Source organism: Scatophagus argus, chromosome 19, assembly GCF_020382885.2.
Source record: "Scatophagus argus isolate fScaArg1 chromosome 19, fScaArg1.pri, whole genome shotgun sequence".
Classification (NCBI taxonomy): Eukaryota; Metazoa; Chordata; class Actinopteri; family Scatophagidae; genus Scatophagus; species Scatophagus argus.
The window spans coordinates 1,763,532-1,781,902 of NC_058511.1; the positions used below are offsets into that span (position 1 = coordinate 1,763,532).

Consider the following 18,371-nt stretch of genomic DNA (forward strand, 5'->3'; position numbering starts at 1 on the left):
TCCTCTTCAGATGGAGCTGAATGTGGTTAAAAAACGCCATCGCACGCGATCCAAAGGAGTCAGAGGTTTGAGTCCGTCTGCTTTCTGTCTGTCTTTTCAGAGCCAGTTGTTCCGGACTTCAGAATCTCTAAAACACGTTAATGAAGGCAGCCGGCTTGCAGTCAGCTGGCCAGTTAGCGACCATAGCTAATATGTCAGCAGCCGTCTGTTTTTACTCATTTACAGTAGTAAATGTAGTAAACTGTTGTATTGTAAAATGCTGTCAACACTGTGAAGTTAGAAACATGAGAAAACAGCCAACTCAAGTTACAGGAACATTTTCAGTCAGGAGTTCATGAGGACATTTCTGATACTGACGTTTCATGGTATGGAAATGATAACATTAATGATATGAAATATTTAACCTGGTGTGCAAAATGCTGTGTGTAATGAATACTTTTCATTTCTTTGTTGTTCCTTATGTTTTCATTGCAGCATTCGGCCTGTTTTTGTCAGATTTGTTGTAACATGAATCTTTTTGTCTCTGAAGCTGCCGTGGAAGCCGTAACACAGGAGTTGTTCAGGTAGGTGAAGCTCTGCAGATGCACATTTCAAAAATTGCCGTCCTGTTAACGTGATGATTATCACTATTGCACTTTGCATTATGTCACCACCTCACATCTGTCAAAAGAAAGTAATACTGAGAGTTGTTATGAACCAGTTGGGCTTTAAGAGCGTTAAGAGTGAGGCTCAGGTGGGCAGTAATGGAGAGACCTTGATGGGGCTGACTGGGAGGACTGGCCTTCCTTATCTGTTTTGTCACTGGACGTTTGTTCCTTTCAGCTGATTGTTGAGCCTCAGACTGAAGGGTTGCAGGTCCTGTGCTGGTTTGGGAGCATCAGCTCTTTACGCTCGCAGTCTAACCACTCAGTATAGCTTTTTGATTCACTGAGTCACCCTGGAATGAGTGTGAGAACCTGTCATGAACATTAAACAGTGTTCCTGACATAACATTAAATGATAACATTACTCTGCCAGTCGTGGCACAGCAGGGGTGAGTGTTGATAAGAGGTGGAGGAAGTGTTCAGATCCTGAAAGTGGTAATAGTACAATTTAAAAAGACTCCAAGTGGTGCATTGAAAATGTCAGCGAACTGTATTTAAGGTATCAAAAGAATAATAATGAGTAGCCAAGCGCAGTATAACCAGTACACCACCAGACCAGGATTACACGAGTTCTGTGGAGTCCTCTGGTGCACGTTCAGGCAGTTTTCAGCTGAAGAATGATGTCTTTAGAGTCAGGTTGAAAACAATGGATCGCCTTGTTGGTGAGCGAGCATCAGATGGAGAGTGAGGTTGATTCAGGAGCTGATGTTGGCGTGAAAGGATGAATGTTGTAGATCTGAGGGAATCATGATCTGATGACATGCAGTAGTGGGTCAGCATCGTGTGATGTCAAGATGAAAAGGAACTAATCTGACCAATAATTCATTTCAATACTCATTACGTTTGGATACTACATTTGGCATCATGACTGAGAAATGAGAAACACACCAGCAGCTGCTGACAGTAAATGCTGAATATGACTGCTACCTGTGTGTGTGTGTGTGTGTGTGTGTGTGTGTGTGAGTGTGTGTGCAGGGGATAGTTTCTGCTTCACTTAATCTCATTTAGTAAAACTGACAAATATTGGTGTGTGCAGCAGATTACGTTTGAACCCGGTTTGATCCAGGTCAACGCTTTACTGTAAACAACGTGTCCTGTCGGCGCCGTGCGAGCCCTGAGCACAGGAGCAGAAAACTCAGCGAGATCCACCCAGAATTTAAATGTGATGGGTGCTGGCGAGGGGCTGAGCACCCAGGGCCACAGAGAAGCTTTGAAGTTAGCAGTAATGGTACAAGTGACTCACACAGTTAATACTGCGAAATACCATAAGCATGTCATTGAATATTTTTCATCAGTTTTATTTTCTCCATCACAGTCGCTGACTAATCTGCAGGAATGAACACACACAAATTAATTTGTCATTGTGGCGTGGCAGATTCTCGGGGGTAAAGAGATATTAAATGATATTAAAAGTCTTCCATGACTTCATTTTGAACATCTGCCAGCTCAGTGGGAATCAGAGTTTTACCTCCAGTTTGCTAACAATTCTTGTCCTGCGAGTAGAAGATGGTGATGCTGGAAACAGCAGTTTTCATGTAGTATTCTGGTGATATTTAGGATGAATCTGAGTTTGTTTTTTGTGACCGCTTGGTGTTTGCTCCAGCACCAACATTTGGACAAATTTTCCACTTCATGTCGGTCTCACCCTCACTGGGAATAAATCCTCTTCCTCCTTTAGACAGATAAAATGTGATGCCAGTGTGCAGTGAAACAAGTGAAAGTGCTTCTGTAGTTCTGTGTGGACTCAGTAATTCAGAGAATAATTCACATCTCTGCTCTGAGATAAAAAAAAAAATTAGCACTGCAGTCAAGAAACTTCCTGAAAGAAATATTCAGTTGCTTTGGAAACAAGTGGAAGATTCTGTGGTGTTAAGAAAAGGAGGATTTTAAGATTCAAAATAGCAGCTTGTTAAGGTTAAGGTTGCACTGACGCATTATGGGAATTATATCATGACTGGAAAGCGTGTTTGACATTGTATCAGGGAACTGAAGACTGTACACACACACGCACACACACACACACACACACACGCTCTGAGCTGTGCTGGGATCAATAAGTCAACACTATCAGTCTCTGCTCCCACGCTGATTGATGAGCCGCCTCACCCTGAACAAATTGCCTCCTCTTTCTCCTCACTCCCTCCACTCGTTCTCCTTCTCGTCATGATTCTTCCTCCATCTCCTCTTTCCCTTCTTTCTTCCACCTCATTTCCTCCTCCTGACTCTGTTTCTTCCCCTTCCTTTCCTCTTCTAGATCCTCTCTACATCCCCTTCCCTTTTTCCTCACCTCTTCCTTCTTTTCCTCCTCCTCCTCCTCCTCTTTCTCCATCCTCCTCTTCTTCCTCCTCCTCTGCCCTCGTGATGTTAAATCTTCTCCTTTAACTTTTGTGCAGCTCTCATTTTAGCCTGGAGTTATAGATCAGGTGATGTTGGGTGGAGGGTAGGTGGAGCTCAGCAGCGCGGGGTCGGAGGTCGCGGGTGCGCAGTCCCTGAAGCCGAGCCGCGTGCCTCGGTTGGCGGGCTGCAGCGCGGTGACTCAGAGCTTTGGAGAAATCTGCTGCCACGATACACGAAACCAAAACATCAGACAGAAACACTTGAGACCGCTGAAACCAGCTGAATGAGACCAGTTTGAGTTCTCCAAACGGAAGCCACGTGGAAATAATTCATTCTTAGTCCTCAGCATTTTTCAAATTGTGGTCAATTTCCTGCATTTTGCTTGTACTTCTTAGTTCTGTGCTAAACTAAACCCTGGAGAAAAGGAAACTGAAAATGAGTGATGGGGTCATCATGTCGTCAGTCTTTCATTTGGCAGATTCACTCCTTCATCATAGCTCACCTGGCGTAGGTGTGTCTGGTTTCAGTGTGCTTCTCATCTCCCGTAGGCATCAACAGAAGTGGCCCCAGCCAGAGCACGAGAACGTGGCTTTTAGTTTCCTTTGCCTTTAGTTCCTGTGGCCAAGAAGAGGGAGTCCAGTCTGGTTTAAGCTTGTCTCAGGTTGTCTCAGATTTTTTAACTCAAGACTAACTCGGTAAACCTGAAGCTGAAAACCTCAAGGAGCCTCCAGACGTGAAGACTTTAGTCTTCATGTCGTATCGTTCACACGACACTACAGTTCAGCGTGTGTTCTGACCGTGTGTGTGTGTGTGTGTTTCCTCCACAGCTGTCCCACCCCAGGCTGCGATGGCAGCGGTCACGTCAGCGGGAAGTATGCCCGACACCGCAGGTACGGACTGAACCACGTACTCTGTGCGTTGGTAATGAAACATTCAGGTTATTTGTGTCACCTGATGTTTTCTTTGGTGAATTTTCTTCTAATTTTTGCTGCTCTGCTATGAAATGATCTGATTTGGTGTGGAGTCTGGGAAGCGTTGCTGATGTCCGAGGATGTCGTCAAGCTCGTGCTGTGAAATGAGGTCTGATGTTGTGTTAAATTATTCTCAGCAGCGTCAGTCGCTCTTATTTAAACAAAATGGATGCACGGGAATTTTTTTTCTCACTGAAAGAAATTCTGAGGCAGAAAACTTTCGGTGTTATTGTCAAAAGCATCTTTTGTTAAAACTTAAATAGTGTGAAAATCAGGTTTTGATATTTAATCTGAGAGACTTCGGGACTAAGAGCCTGCAAGTGAGTGCTTGGGAATATTTTTATGTTTCTGGTTTCATTAAAATCCAAAGGGAATTTAGGAGTTTTAACAACCTGCTAACACACAAATTACACACGTTGAGTCATTTTAAAGCTCCACATACATAGCAGAATATTTATATGAACTAAATGAAAACTAAAATGTGTAAATAATCAAAAATTGCACAAACTTTTCTCTCTGGATGGTAGGAAAAAAACAAATGATTCGGGTTGAGGTCGGCTGCTGCTCTGCCTGCAGGCTTCAAACGTCTCACTCAGCAGCTCAGAAACCGAATCGTACCAACAATAAGCGAGCTCACGTCACGCTTTCCAACCTCCTGGATTGGCAGCGTTTGCAGGTCGCAGCCTCCAGCTCAGAAAATCCAGCGTTCTGTCACAGGGCTGCAGATAGAAAACCAATCAAGTGGAGTGTGGAGCTGTGAAGTCCTCGGGTCACAGCGACCGATGGCTGTCCGTCCCGCAGCTCGAGGGGCTGGACCGCTGGATGGTTTCTGCCTCAGATCTCTGACGCCTTTGGAAACGGTGAATTACCAACAAACGCAGGAGGCCCTGTGCAAAAAGTGACGCCCTATACGAGCCATTTGAGCTCGCGTCCAGGGCGGAAATCTTCTGAAGGAAACCTGCAGGCAGAGCGACATCTTTGTACTTAAGGTGCAAAAATACACAAATTGTATTATCTTATTTTTCTTCCAAAGAGTAAAAAATCTGCCAATAGGCTGTGATGATTTGATTTTTCATTCAGCGTAGAGTTAAAAAAATACTCTTCTGCACAAATGTCGATCGAAACATCATAAATTTTATAAAACAGGTGAAATATAAATCAAAGTGAACTGCAGCTGCATTGAAGTAGAAGTAGAGGTTTTACTAAAATATTCTATCATCTGAACTGTGAATATGAGGGCTGTGCAGTGGGAAATTGAAATATATCTCATTTTAGTAAAAAATATAGCTGATTAAAACATCCATTATGAAATCAAAGCACTCGCTGAGATGTTTTTTGGGTGATTGTGGAGTATCTCTATGGTATCACTTTACAGTGTAGGTACGCAGTGTGTGTGTGTGTGTGTGTGTGTGTGTGTGTGTGTGTGTGTGTGTGTGGGAGGCTGGCATATAGAGGTTGCTCAGGACAGCCTGAGGTAACAGGGAGATAATGAGGAGGGCAGGATGGCGAATCGCTGGCAGAGCAGACTGATGGTGCTGCGAAGGGCACAGAGACACATCGAGCATCGGCAACACAGACACACAAACACCAGAATAAAAGCTAACTAATCATATCTTCTTATGACATCTCTGATAGCCGTTTGAAAGGATAAGACTTAATGTGACAAGGAGTCATGAGACGCTGGGTCTGTTAAATAAACTTATTGTCCAATTAGCAGTGGAGCTAACGAGTGTGCATCAGGCTGTCGGGTTTCCATATTTTTCAGAGCACTGAAAGGACTTTCTCGACACTGGAAACAGCAGCAACACTCTCACCGCAAGACTGTTTTTCCTTTTATCATCTCTGATAAACAGACAGACAAACTCGTGAAGTGAGAGGAGTGACAGAGAGACAGAGACAGACATGGAGACACACAGAGCCAGACAGACAGAAAAGAGAGGGAGAAGTAGGTCGTCTGATGGTTCCCTCTCGGGGGGGAAAACAGCAGCTGAATCACTTAATCAGTTAATCATGGGCTGATCACAGCGGCGTACAGTACACAAACGTCTGAGTCTACAAAGACACGCGGAGATGGAGAACACAGCATCTGCAGAATCGCACAGCTACTTGTTTTCTGCCTGTTTTCTTTTTACCGCTTCCATACGGTCTGGGAAGTTTCCTCCTACCAAACATCAGGCGTATCTAACTTGCTTTGTTTGACAGAGTCGCCGTCCCCAGAGTCGGATGAGACGGATATCAGCTTCAGTGTGTCCAGCTCAGAGACAGGAGCAGGATGTAGTTACGAAGTCGTGCGTGTCCCTGGGCGAGGCACTGAACCCCAGATTACTCCTGATGGCTGACGTGTGTGTGTGAATGGCTGAGCGTTGAGATAACGTGAGGAGCTTTGGACAGGAAGTGTCGTATCGTTCCTGATGAGCAGGTCGGCACCTCGCATGGCGGCCTTTGCCATCGGCACATGAATGTTTGTGCAGATGTCGTGAGGCGCTTTGACTGGTTGGTAGACTCGTGAAGTGCTACCTAAATGCAAGTTCATTTACAAATGATCTGAAAGATGCTAAAATGCTCGGCCGAGGTCCGAGGAAGCAACGCGGTGGAGTGATAATTCGGTGGATTTTCTTTCCCGTCATACATGTGATTTGACCCGCTCTTAATATAAAAACCTTTAAACTTGAGTCATTAAAGATTTTATTTGCGTCGGTCACCAGAATAAAGAGTTGGAAGCTTACATTTCTGCACACACACAGTTAGTGGTTGTGTACGTTTTATGCGTATCACGTCAACAGCCCAGCAGCTCTACATTCTGACTGTGGTTCCTGCTACTGAATGAGTTGGGGGTGCTGGTGGGTAGTCAGGTTCAAAGTCGCTGTCCCCCCTCCTCCGTTTCTTTCTTCCTCCCATACCTTTCTTTGTCTCTCCCTCTCACTTTATCTCTCCCCCCTCCCTCCCCGCCTCCCTCCCCCTCTATCTCTGGAGGATGTCACCATGGCGACAGCACCGTGCCGATGCTGCAGTATGAGGACCAGGAGGGATGCAGCCTGTCTCCCATGGCAACCGCTAGTATAGGATGCGAACATCGCCCACATTAGCCCCCCCCAACACCACCACCGCCGCCACCCGTCTCCCCGGCACCACCCGATCTCTTACAGACTCCCCTCTGACTCCCCCTCGTCTGCTTGTGCCAGTTATGCCACCTAACACACGTACCTGGATGTAATTATCACACCACAGCCGATATTTTTGTTGCCTGCGTCGCAGTCTTCACCGACTCCAAGATGTATAATCATTTAAAGTAATTATTGTGTAAATTATTGGTGAACTAGCACAACATAAAGAGTGACATCAGTTATAAACAAGACGGACAGGAACACGAAACAGTTAAAGTGATGAATGTGATGACGATACGAGTAGAGATTAGATTAGATTAAGAAGGATATTTATGGGTAGTGTGTGTGTGTGTGTGTGTGTGCGTGTGTGTGTCCACATCTACTGACCTGGAGAGGTTAGTGTGTGGAGTAAGGGGTATAGCATTAGAAAGAGAAAAACACAGAGTTGATAATAACTAAAGATTATATTTATGCTGAGGAGTGAGGCCAGACAGGGACACCAGAGAGCAAACACTGCAACACAACCAGACGCCTCAGCAATAAACTAATATTAAAATCACGATTTTGCAGCTTTAACCATCTAAGGAAACAATTTGACAAATCAAACCCAACAATAATTCAGCCTTTAATAATTAATGAAGCAGATAGTTTATTAGCCACCAGTTTGTCTCACTCCAGTGGTGAATTAAGTGCTCAAGGTATACTGAACTGCAGGTAACCGTGGCAACAGTACAGATGCTTCAAGCTCAGTCGAGCGACTGGTGAAACCAAGTGTCAACCCAGCAAGACTTGAAGGGGTTTGGCATTGCAGCCGTCACCATCTTGGCATCTTTTGAAGCCAGAAGTGGCCATATTTGGAGGCGAGCGTGCAGCCGAGCTGATTGGATCTGACTTAAAACTTGAGGACATGTTGCAGTACTGACTTGTCAATCAGACAGTCGCCCCACCCTAAAACACTACTTTTTCGTCTGTTTTACTCGAAATTATACCACAGTTTACAAAATGAACATCACGTCATACTGGAGAAGACTGAAACCATGAACTCATTAGGAAACTGTTTACTGAGGTCATAAATCAAGTGAGAAGTAGATTCATTTTCTCATAAGCTTATATACAATCAGTGTCCTGTTTGAAGCCAGTGGAGTTGCCCCCTGCTGTCCATTAGAAAGAATGCAGGTTTCAGGTAGTCACTTTTCAGACCTGGAAGCTCCAGCTTCTCTTTATTGCGGTAAGTAAGACAGTAATGAAGATAACCGAATGAAAATCGGCTCCAGGGGTCGTCAGAGAGACAGCAGGGGCTTCCAGGTGTCCACCGCGGCAGTAAAACATGTTACAGAAGCCAAAAGAAGCTGACTGATTCTAACAGACCTGAGCTAAGTTGATAACCTAGCAACAGCCCATAATACAAGATTCTCTGCAGAAAGTGGTGTTCTCATACTTCTTCTAGAACATCTGATGCTGGGAATACATACATACATACATACATACATGTGTAGTTCTCAGATATAACACACTTCCTACAAATTCATTTTTATATATTAATAATAATAATAATAATAAATATTTGGGCCAGTACAGCACTTGTGTTCAGTTAATGTCTTTGATTGATTCAACACGCAGTATGTAATCAATCACGTTGCATCATATCAGACTGCAGCACATCAGTTTAGTAACAAGAGAAAATGTGATGTGTGAACCCCCCCCTCGCTCTCCCTCCACATAATTACCATGCGCAGTCTCTCGCCCTTGTCTGCAGCATTCCCTCGTTTCTGATCTGCTTTAATTACCACCGGAATTTTAATTGACGGGAGACAGCAAGGTGGCTAAGGTCACACACACACACGCACACACGCACACACACACACACACACACAGGCAAACCGACAGCTTATAAGGTGAAGGATGGAGGCATCATTAGAAGAGAGGTGTGTTATCAGGTAGAAATATACACTGCGGTGTTATATGCTGAATGAAATGGATTTAATCAGTTTCTCCTCTATCTGTCTTTAATTTCAGTGACTATTGTGACTACTGTACAGTTCTGTTCCCCTTAGAAATATCATAGAAATAAGTGAGTGTCGTGATCATTCAGAGGGCTGTTCATCGCAGGGTAACGCCGACGCCGATGGTCGCTTTGTCATGTAAAGAAAGAAGAAGAAAGTCTTTGTGAAATGGTTGAAATATGTTATGTTTTTTGCACGTTCGTCAGGCAAACAGCGGTTTTAGTCAGAAAAGCAGCGTCACCTCCTTCGACTCGGCCTCCAAACACAAAATAAGCTCTTTCATATGGAAATGCACTAATTGATTTCCTAAAATCCACATTAAAGCCGTGTATAATTGTGCTTGCTGTTTTGGAGCAATTAAAGCTGAATTTTCCCAACAGTTAATGACTATAATGGGATTTGCGTAATTGAGGCCCTGGTTGAATAAGCTTCGGGGGTTTTTTAGGGTCTGATTCTCCTCCTGAATGAGGGCGAGTGGAAAACCACTGCAGTGTCTGAGCGCATGAACCACAGCAGAGGGAGTCGCAGCTCTTTGACCTCTGACCTCTCACAGCTCTCTGCCACATCAGGCTCTGGCCTTTTTTTAAAAAGCTAGAAAACATCTGAACACTGCAGAATCACATGGTTCGTTTGCTTCAGTTCCTACTGTAGCAAAACACAAAAGAGGCTGCAGGGGCAGTTGGTTGTTTTTATGTGTTTTTACATGAATCCTTTTTTCAGTCCTGACAGTAACGAGCCGCTATGGCGCGATCTCGACAGAACAGGCTTTATGTTCTCATGAAACCAATATTTTGAGATCACATCATTTTTGAAAGCAGCAATATACATACGAGTCAAAGTGTCTCCGTGATTAACTGGTTATTCACAGGTGAAAACAATGTTTCAGCCAATCGCAACAAATGATGATTGGCTGAAGAATCAGCATAGTTAATGTCACTAACATTTCATATTAAATAAATAACATTAAATTGTTATTCAGGTTATGCCCGTTAGTGGGTTTTATCAAGCAGATTGGAGGCTCAGTGGTCGTCCATACTGCTGTGATCTTTTGTCTGTCTACCATTTAATGGTTCTGAAGGGCCAAAATTAATATCAGACCAAGCTAGACAAGTTGTTTACGGCTGAGTGCTGGCAAAACGTAGGATCAAATGTGCTGTGGCCCCAGTGTGTCTGCCAGATTGTTGCTCTGTTTTCAGACTTTCTTGACCTGAGAATCAGCTCCAGTTAGCGGCAGAACACACAGCTTTGGGCCAGTGAGGATGAAGTTGAAATTGCTCAAAAGATCAAATAGTAAATAAGAGAACAAAGATCATGTATGTGCCCTCCTGTCTTGCTTCAGTGTCTATGGCTGCCCGCTGGCCAAGAAGAGGAAAGCTCTGGAAAAACAGCCACTGGAGCCTGCTGCCAAGAGGAGGCCCTTCCTCACCTCCTGCCCGGGAGAGGAGGAGGAGGAGGAGGAGGATGCGAGAGCCTACACCAGTTATGAGATTGAAGCCATGGAGGCGGGAGAGGAAGGCAAGGAGCAGGGGGAAGTAGCAGAGGAGGGCGAGGAGGAAGAGGAGGGGGAGCGAGAAGGGGATGAAGACGGAGATGTGGAGGACGAGTTCTCAGAAGACAACGAGGAGCAGGGGGAGGACGAGGACGAGGACGAGGAGGATGAAGAGGAGGACGTAGAGGTGGAGAGAGCAGTTACGACAATGGGAGGTGAACGGGCGGAGGAGGAGGGGATGTACGAGGAGGAGGAAGAAGTGGAGGATGGAGATGATGAGGAGGAGCAGGAGGATGAGGGAGAGGAAGACGACCAAGAGGAGGAGGAAGAGGAGGAGCAGAATCGTCAGCATGGTGAGTTTGCAGATTCCCTGTTTTTTGGCTGCTTATTTCCTGCATTTTGTTCCCTGTGTGATAGTTAAAAATACGTGGTTTACATGCCAGCCTCATTTCCTGTGGATCCCTTGTGTCTGCTCACTTGTTGATTTTTCTGATCAGTTTGATCTCATTTAATTATTTGATGCTATAAAAAAAGGAGCTAAAACATCATGATTGACAGCTGAGCGCTGCTCCTGATTGGGTCAAGTGGGTGCATGTCGCTGCAGCTCCACCTGCTGATCTCTAGTGCACAGACTCTGGCTCCAAATGATGTCACCAGAACATGATGTCAGCGCTCTTATCTGGCATGTTTTGACTTCATTTACACATAATGGGAGGAAGTGGTGACACGTCAGTGGTTTACCAAAAAGCCTCCGAACGCCTCACAGAAAGAACTCTAATTTGCCAATAACATGTGTCAGTAGTTTTTTGTGTCTATATGTGTCAGCCCTGTGATGGACTGGTGACCCGTCCAAGGTCTTTGCCACAGTTAACACACAATATGTCACATCCATGGATGCCTTGTGACTACAAGACTCCAACATCAAATGAAACGATATGACACTTAGCTGTGAGACACAGTCACAAAGGTGCATAAAGGTGTTGAACAGCAACACTGGCTGTCTCATTTGTACTTTTTTGGAGGACAGTCTCTGAGTCTTGTGTGGTAGAGAACTGCAGCTCAATCCGAAATTGTTCCATCATGTTTGACCTGAGTCAATGTGGAACTTTTCCATAAAGCAGACATCTGCAGAAAAGCCAGAAAGCGATCACTTTGACAGGTAGATGAACCCAGCGAAGTTGCAGGTTCAGATAGGGGTTCATATTCTGGTCCTTGGTGAACTCGTGTCGGGTCTTGTATGCATTGCAGTGGAAGAGAAAAAAGTGGTGAAAGCTGCTGAGCGGTAGACCAGATGCTCTGCGCTCTCCCGCCCGCCATGTTTCCCTCGATTCTCCCCCCCAACACCCCCCGTGTCCTCAATCGCTTCTGACAGCGCTTCACGAATAATCGGGAGAGGAGCTCTGCTGAGTTATTAACTCCCACCCTCCCCTCCCCTCCCGTTCGCCTCCTCGTCTCGGCGGATGTGTCACATGCGCTCTGTCTTGGCTTCTTCTCCTGAGAATATTTATGGCTCCCGAATCGGAGCACCTCGCACGCCTCCCTTTTCAATTTCTCTGCTCTCATTCGCCGTCTCTGTCCCCAAAATCAACAGTGAGGCTTAGCGCGGAGAGCAGCGCTGCTCTGCACAGCTCTGGGTTGTATGTTTTTTGTGAGTAAACAGTGGATCATAATTAGGAGGGGCGCAGCTAATGTATTCAGAAATATATGAGGTTTATTGGAGGCTGCATGAGCTTCATTTTAACTTCATTTGCAGGATTTTGGTTCTGTAAAATACAAGATATAGTTATATTGTCATCTGCTATTATAGTATCTACTGTATGTGTTATTCATAATGCAAAATACTGAGCAAAACCGTGCTAATCCATAAAAACGAGCTTTAATGTGAGATGGGTTTTGTTTTTTGATGTCTTAACACCGTAAAGGCTCAGAGGTTTGTTTCATTTTTTTCTTTCCTGACAGCAGAGAACCACTACAAACCCAGTGGACAATCAAAGCTCATTCCAATTCTGAAGGACGACAACAACAACAACAGCTGCACCGTCAGCGCCGGTAACGGCACCGGAGAGGAGTACGAGAACTACGACGAGCTGGTCGCTAAGTCGCTGCTCAACCTGGGCAAGATCGCAGAAGACGCCGCCTACCAGGCCATGACCGAGTCCGAGATGAACAGCAACTCTTCCAACAGCGCCGGGGAAGATGAAGATGATGATGACGATGACGGTAGCGATCAGGGGGACGGGAAGGGCGAGCTGAGCGTGGACCTGGACAGCGATGTGGTCAGAGAGACGGTAGATTCGCTGAAGCTCCTCGCGCAGGGTCACGGCGCCATGCTGCCCGAGGACGGGTACCCCGAGGGTGCCATGGTGGATGGTGGCCACCATGCCAACGGGAGGCCTGGCGTGGGCGTTAGAGTTCAGGCGGACGAGAGCGAGGAGGATGTGTGTCTCAGCAGTCTGGAGTGTCTGAGGAACCAGTGCTTCGATCTGGCTCGGAAACTGAGCGAGACACAGACGTCTGATCGCCCCGCCCTCCACCACCAGCTTCCAACAGACCAGCAGATGATGCATCACCTGAACAGGTAGCTAAGAGTGGATATTCATATCCACCATTATCATTTCTGCTGTGACTCAGTGGGTCTGATTTGAAGGGAAATCTGGGTTATTTTCTGTCGAAAGTATTTGGAGGGTCCAGTTCCTCCACATCAGGGTTTTCAAACTGTGGGGGTGCAGGATGTTGTTTATAAAACACTTTGTTTTAAGGTTGTATCCAAGGCTGTTCAGCCCTTCGGTAAGAGAGGGCTAACGGAATTACAGCAGCCCGTGATAACACTCGTTTGTCAAAAAAATGCCGCATAAATGTGAGCAGCAGGACGCTGGAGATGGAACTGACGGGTTTTCCACAATCCATAAAAGCAGGAGCCTGTTTCGTTCAAGGTTTATGGCAGTAAGTTATGTTTTGTGTCAGAGTTGGAAACACAAAACTTGGTGTGGAAGCTGTCAACATGTGCCCACGTGACAGAATCGAAATGTTTGATTTCATGATAAACATTTGATTGGTAAACAGATTTCATTTTCTTTTTCCTTTGATGCCAAAACAGTTTTTAACCATCATTTGAATGTTAAGAAAAATGTAGGGAAAGCTGATTTGAACATTGTGAAAAATTTTGTACTGTGGATTTGCACTCAGTCAGTACTTTAAGTGCTGTAAAGGAAATGATATAAAATTAGACTGTGGACGTTAATGTTTTAAAAGTAATTTCAAACCTCTCTGTATTAATGACTGAGTGGAACTGGACCGATAAGTGATGTCTGGTGTCCTGGGCAAACTGTTATTTCTCCAGACAGCCTGAACTTCCTGTGTTTCGCCATTCGCTCGTGGTCATTTCTTGACCTCCTTACCCCTCAGGTACGACAGCTGCCAGCAGGGTGCACAGGGGGAGCCCAGGTGTCTGGAACGCAACTACTCTGACATGGCGAACCTGATGAAACTGGAAGAGCAGTTGAGCCCAGCATCCAGAGGTTATCCAACCAGCTGCAGCCAGGAGGGCGATGAAGATACCACTTCGGTGGCCTCTGACCGCTCAGACGAGACCTTCGACATGGCCAAGGGAAATCTGTCGCTGCTGGAGAAGGCCATTGCCCTGGAATCAGAGAGGGCAAAGGTCATGAGGGACCGCATGGCCTCAGAGCACACGTTTCCTCGCCGGGATCACCATCATCACCATCGTGGCCACGGCGAGCAAAGCCCGAGGCTGAACAGCGCTGGCGAAGAGCGCAAGTCCAGAGCGCAAAATGACGGGTTGAAGAGGGCTTACTATCCTAAAGGTACGCAGGAAAAACCCACACACTGAACCTTACTGTGCCATTACTGATCTGAGACCATATACACTATATAGACAAAAGTATTGGGACACGTGACCTTCACACCAACAGGGACTTTAATGACGTCTCATTCTAAACACACAGACAGCTTTGCAGCTCTAACAGCTTCCACTCTTCTGTGAAGGCTTTCCACAACATGTTGGAGTGTTTCTGTGGGAATTTGTGCCCATTCATGCAGTAGAGCATTTGTGAGGTCACACACTGATGTTGGACCAAAAGGCCTGGCTCACAATCTCCGTTCCAGTTCATCCCAAAGGTGTTGGATGGGGTTGAGGTCAGGGCTCTGTGTGGGCCAGTCAAGTTCTTCCACACCAAACTCATCCAACCATGTCTTTATGGAGCTTTGCTTTGTGCACTGGGGCACAGTCATGCTGGAATAGAAAAGGGCCTTCAACAAACTGTTGCCACAAAGTTGGAAGCATAGCATTGTCCAAAATGTCTTGGTATGCTGAAGCATTAAGATTTCCCTTCACTGGAAGTCAGGGGCCGAGCCCAAATTGTTTATTTATTTTACCTCTACATTCTTTTGTAACTGTTTTTGCACACTTTTTGCTTTTTGCACTCCTCTTCTGTCCTTGTGAGCTGCCACAACAAGCGAATTTCCCCACTGCATGATCAATAAAGTTCATCTTATCTTTTCTTATCTTATCTTAAACCCTGAGGAACAGCCCCATGAAGACACCTGTCTGCATACTTTCATATGCAGACAGGTGTATATCTATCGTGTATATAGTATATATAGTATATGTTGATTCTCTGTGGACACTGCTGAACAGCAGGTCAGTCAAAAGTCTCATGTCGGTAGTCATGATGTATCTGAACACAGTCTCGAGGTATGAAAGCTCACATGTTGAATTGAAGAAGTTCTTTGTGTGTATGAGAAGTTTTGTTGACACATGGTCACATGGTGGTGCACTCGGATATCTTACACTGACAAAGAGAAACTGTGAGGGTTTTTTTTCACACCAGGACTATTTTACTATTTTTACTATACGACTGGACTTCCAGAGGCACATGTCATTGAGTCAGCCAGACACTGTGTAGCTCTACTCCATCAAAACGAAATAATGTCATAAAGATTTAAAATAAACGTCTTGTTAATTTAGCAGTAAAATTTCAGCACACTGTAAGATGATGAAAACCATCACATACTGTTCTCTGCAACAAATATTCTTCTATTTGACCTGAATCTGCTCTGACTCCAAAAATCTGACCCGAGGTCAGCAGAGACAAAGTTTATCTTGTCTGCCTGACTTATTGTAACCCTCAGCACTGCAGCAGCCGGAGGCTATCAGTGCTGCAGCGGGAAAAAAACTCCTGTAACTTTAATGTGAGTCTCTTTCCTCTCTGGTTCAAACATTTCTGTGCACATTTCTGGGTTGAATGAGTTTTCTGACCCCTGGGCTCTTAAACCTGTTAAAATCCCATTGTGTTATTTCAGAAATGCTGTACACGGCCGCCTATGAGATAATGGGCACTCATTTTCTGCATTCAGCACCAACACAGGCTTTTTTTGCAGATGCATGGTTTTCCTCTGACAGCAGCTTATGTTGTTAAAATAGGCCGGTGTGGGAACATCAGACGGCCGGCTTGTCAGGCATGAGTAATGGCAATCTGTACGGCCCGTTAGGAGAGCAAATCCATCTGTGGGACGCTATCTGCGGCCTATTTCTCTAAATCCAACCCCACCGCTGCCACTGGGAGGGAGTCAGAGCTGTGCAGTCGTCAGCCACGCAGCACACTCAGATGGGCTTCACACTGCTTCATTAGCACAGACGATACCTTTGTTAGCCCAGAGGACGTTTCTTTCGTCCACAGCAAAGCTTTTCATTATGCTCAGGACAATTTCAGAGCTGACCCAAGTGCTGCCAACCAGAGCTGATTCCCAACCCAACAGACCCAAACCCACAACAACAAAACTGGAGCCTTTCTCTGTTCATTCAGACATTCGTGTTAGCTGGTTTCTTGTTGGAGGGGATATTTTGTTTTGTTTTCCTCAGACCAGTCAGTAGAGACGAATGTCATTTTAAGTCGGTCAGTTGTTTGGTAGTTGGTACATCAGTAGCTCTGTTTGGCTCGCGAAACAAATCTGAGATGTGGGCGTCAGTTCAGAGATCTAGAGCCAAGCTGCCGGCCAAATCGCACAGATCTGGGCCAGAGCTGGTTCGCTTTCGGTGCTTTGATGCCAGTCTCTGTCTCATCCCTCTGTCCTCCTCAGACTCTTCAAGAGGGGAGAAGAAGGAGAGTAAGTGTCCAACGCCGGGTTGTGACGGGACTGGTCACGTGACGGGTCTGTACCCACACCACCGAAGCCTGTCCGGGTGTCCTCACAAAGACCGAGTCCCGCCTGAGAGTAGGTCCACTGCCTGGCCGTCATACTGCACGGAAGCTTTAAAAATCTCAAAATAATAAGAGTCTGACAAGTCATTTCAGCGAGTGTCGCGCGTCACTCTGATGTTGTAGCTTGTGGTTTTAATTGTACAATCGTTTCTCAGAGGTGGTGTGGACACAGGAATTATCTTAATGCTGAGTCACAAATATGTACAACAGTAATGGTCGCCGATTGAAGCTGTTTATTCTGGTTAGATTAACAAAGAGGGTTACCACTACTCCTCAGATTAATGCTCCCAAGATGGAAAGACTTGAGGGTTATATTATGCTCATTTTCAGGTTAATACTTTTATTTTAGGTGTCTGCTAAAATGGGTTTACACGCTTTAATGTTCAGTGCTTAAAGTTTACGACTTTATTTTTGCCTCTGAGAAATGTTTGTGGATCAGAAACCATAATCGTAAATTAAAAATATGCCCACAGCTTGTTATCTGACAGCATGTAGAAGAAACTGGCAACATGTACACCAGTGTTGTCCTTTCCCATGCACACAGTGTCATGGCTCTTATAAATTTCAGTCAGTGTTGGAAGACATCACCAACTTCATGATCCAAAACTTCCTCTGACTGAAGTTTCTTTACTGGCCTGACCAGTTTAATGCCACCTGATTCCAAAAACTCACTTTCAGTGGACACACGTGGGACAATCTCAACATGCCGAAATTTTTCTCTTGATTTTAAAAAAAAATTATATTTAAAGAAGTAATAACTGACTTCAAATGACTTGTTAGATGGATTGTGTGTGGCAGTAAAAGCTGAGCAACGCTGGGCATGTTAGCTGTCCATCATCGTGCCTGCGTGCTGCATGACTACACTTTGTGTTTTGTTGTGTTGGGAGTCCTGTATGCTGGGTTTGACTTGGTGTAAGAGCTGAAAGTGGAGCTGAGGATTTGTTGCTCGCGATCACTGCAAAACATTATCGTGGATCTAAAGTAAACACGTTAAAGGAAATGAAATCTCAAAAGTTTGTCCCCTTCTGGAACAATGGAGAGGTTTTGTTTTTTCTTTTGCTTCAGTTTGGTGTCCTTTCTTTTCTTCCTCCTCATCACACCTGCCTGATGTCTGGTTTTGGTGTCTGTGCTGCTGATGTAACGTGAACAGCATGAACAGTCTGAGTCACCTGCTGCCTGCAAAAACTCACAAATCGACCTGCATGAGAACAAAAGAGAACATCCCAGCCTTCTTAAATCACGCACGCTGAACTCACAGGTAACACACTACATTAGACGAAGGCACCTCGGTGGGTGTTGCCCCTACAAAATGCCACAGCATAAAGAAGAACAGAAGGGAACACACGTTCAGAATAGTACAATTAGTAGTAGATAAATATATAATATAAAGTAAGGGGTAATTCCTCTGTGGGGGGTAACTGAACAGTTCTGGCCTCCACGTCATCCATTCAGTTCTGATGGTCGACACCTGGGATGTAACGTGGAATTATGGCATGTTCACGTATGACATGAAAATATTTTATGCAGTGTGTAAAATGTCAAATGAGTGTTTGCAATGTCATCGTTCGACAGGAAGATTTAAAGACTTGCAAGAAGACAGAT

At 45.2% G+C, this 18,371-nt stretch overlaps 1 protein-coding gene across 1 annotated transcript in view; it reads left to right on the forward strand.

Annotated features, from left to right (window-relative positions):
* The window catches only part of myt1la (myelin transcription factor 1-like, a), a 47,906-nt gene that overhangs the window by 12,472 nt on the left and 17,063 nt on the right, over positions 1–18,371 (forward strand). Inside the window, exons 3-9 of the mRNA XM_046372993.1 lie at positions 11–65; positions 530–563; positions 3,809–3,871; positions 10,399–10,901; positions 12,508–13,126; positions 13,954–14,372; positions 16,648–16,782. Of these exons, the coding sequence (XP_046228949.1) occupies positions 11–65; positions 530–563; positions 3,809–3,871; positions 10,399–10,901; positions 12,508–13,126; positions 13,954–14,372; positions 16,648–16,782 (1,828 nt within the window). The remainder of the gene's footprint in view (positions 1–10; positions 66–529; positions 564–3,808; positions 3,872–10,398; positions 10,902–12,507; positions 13,127–13,953; positions 14,373–16,647; positions 16,783–18,371) is intronic.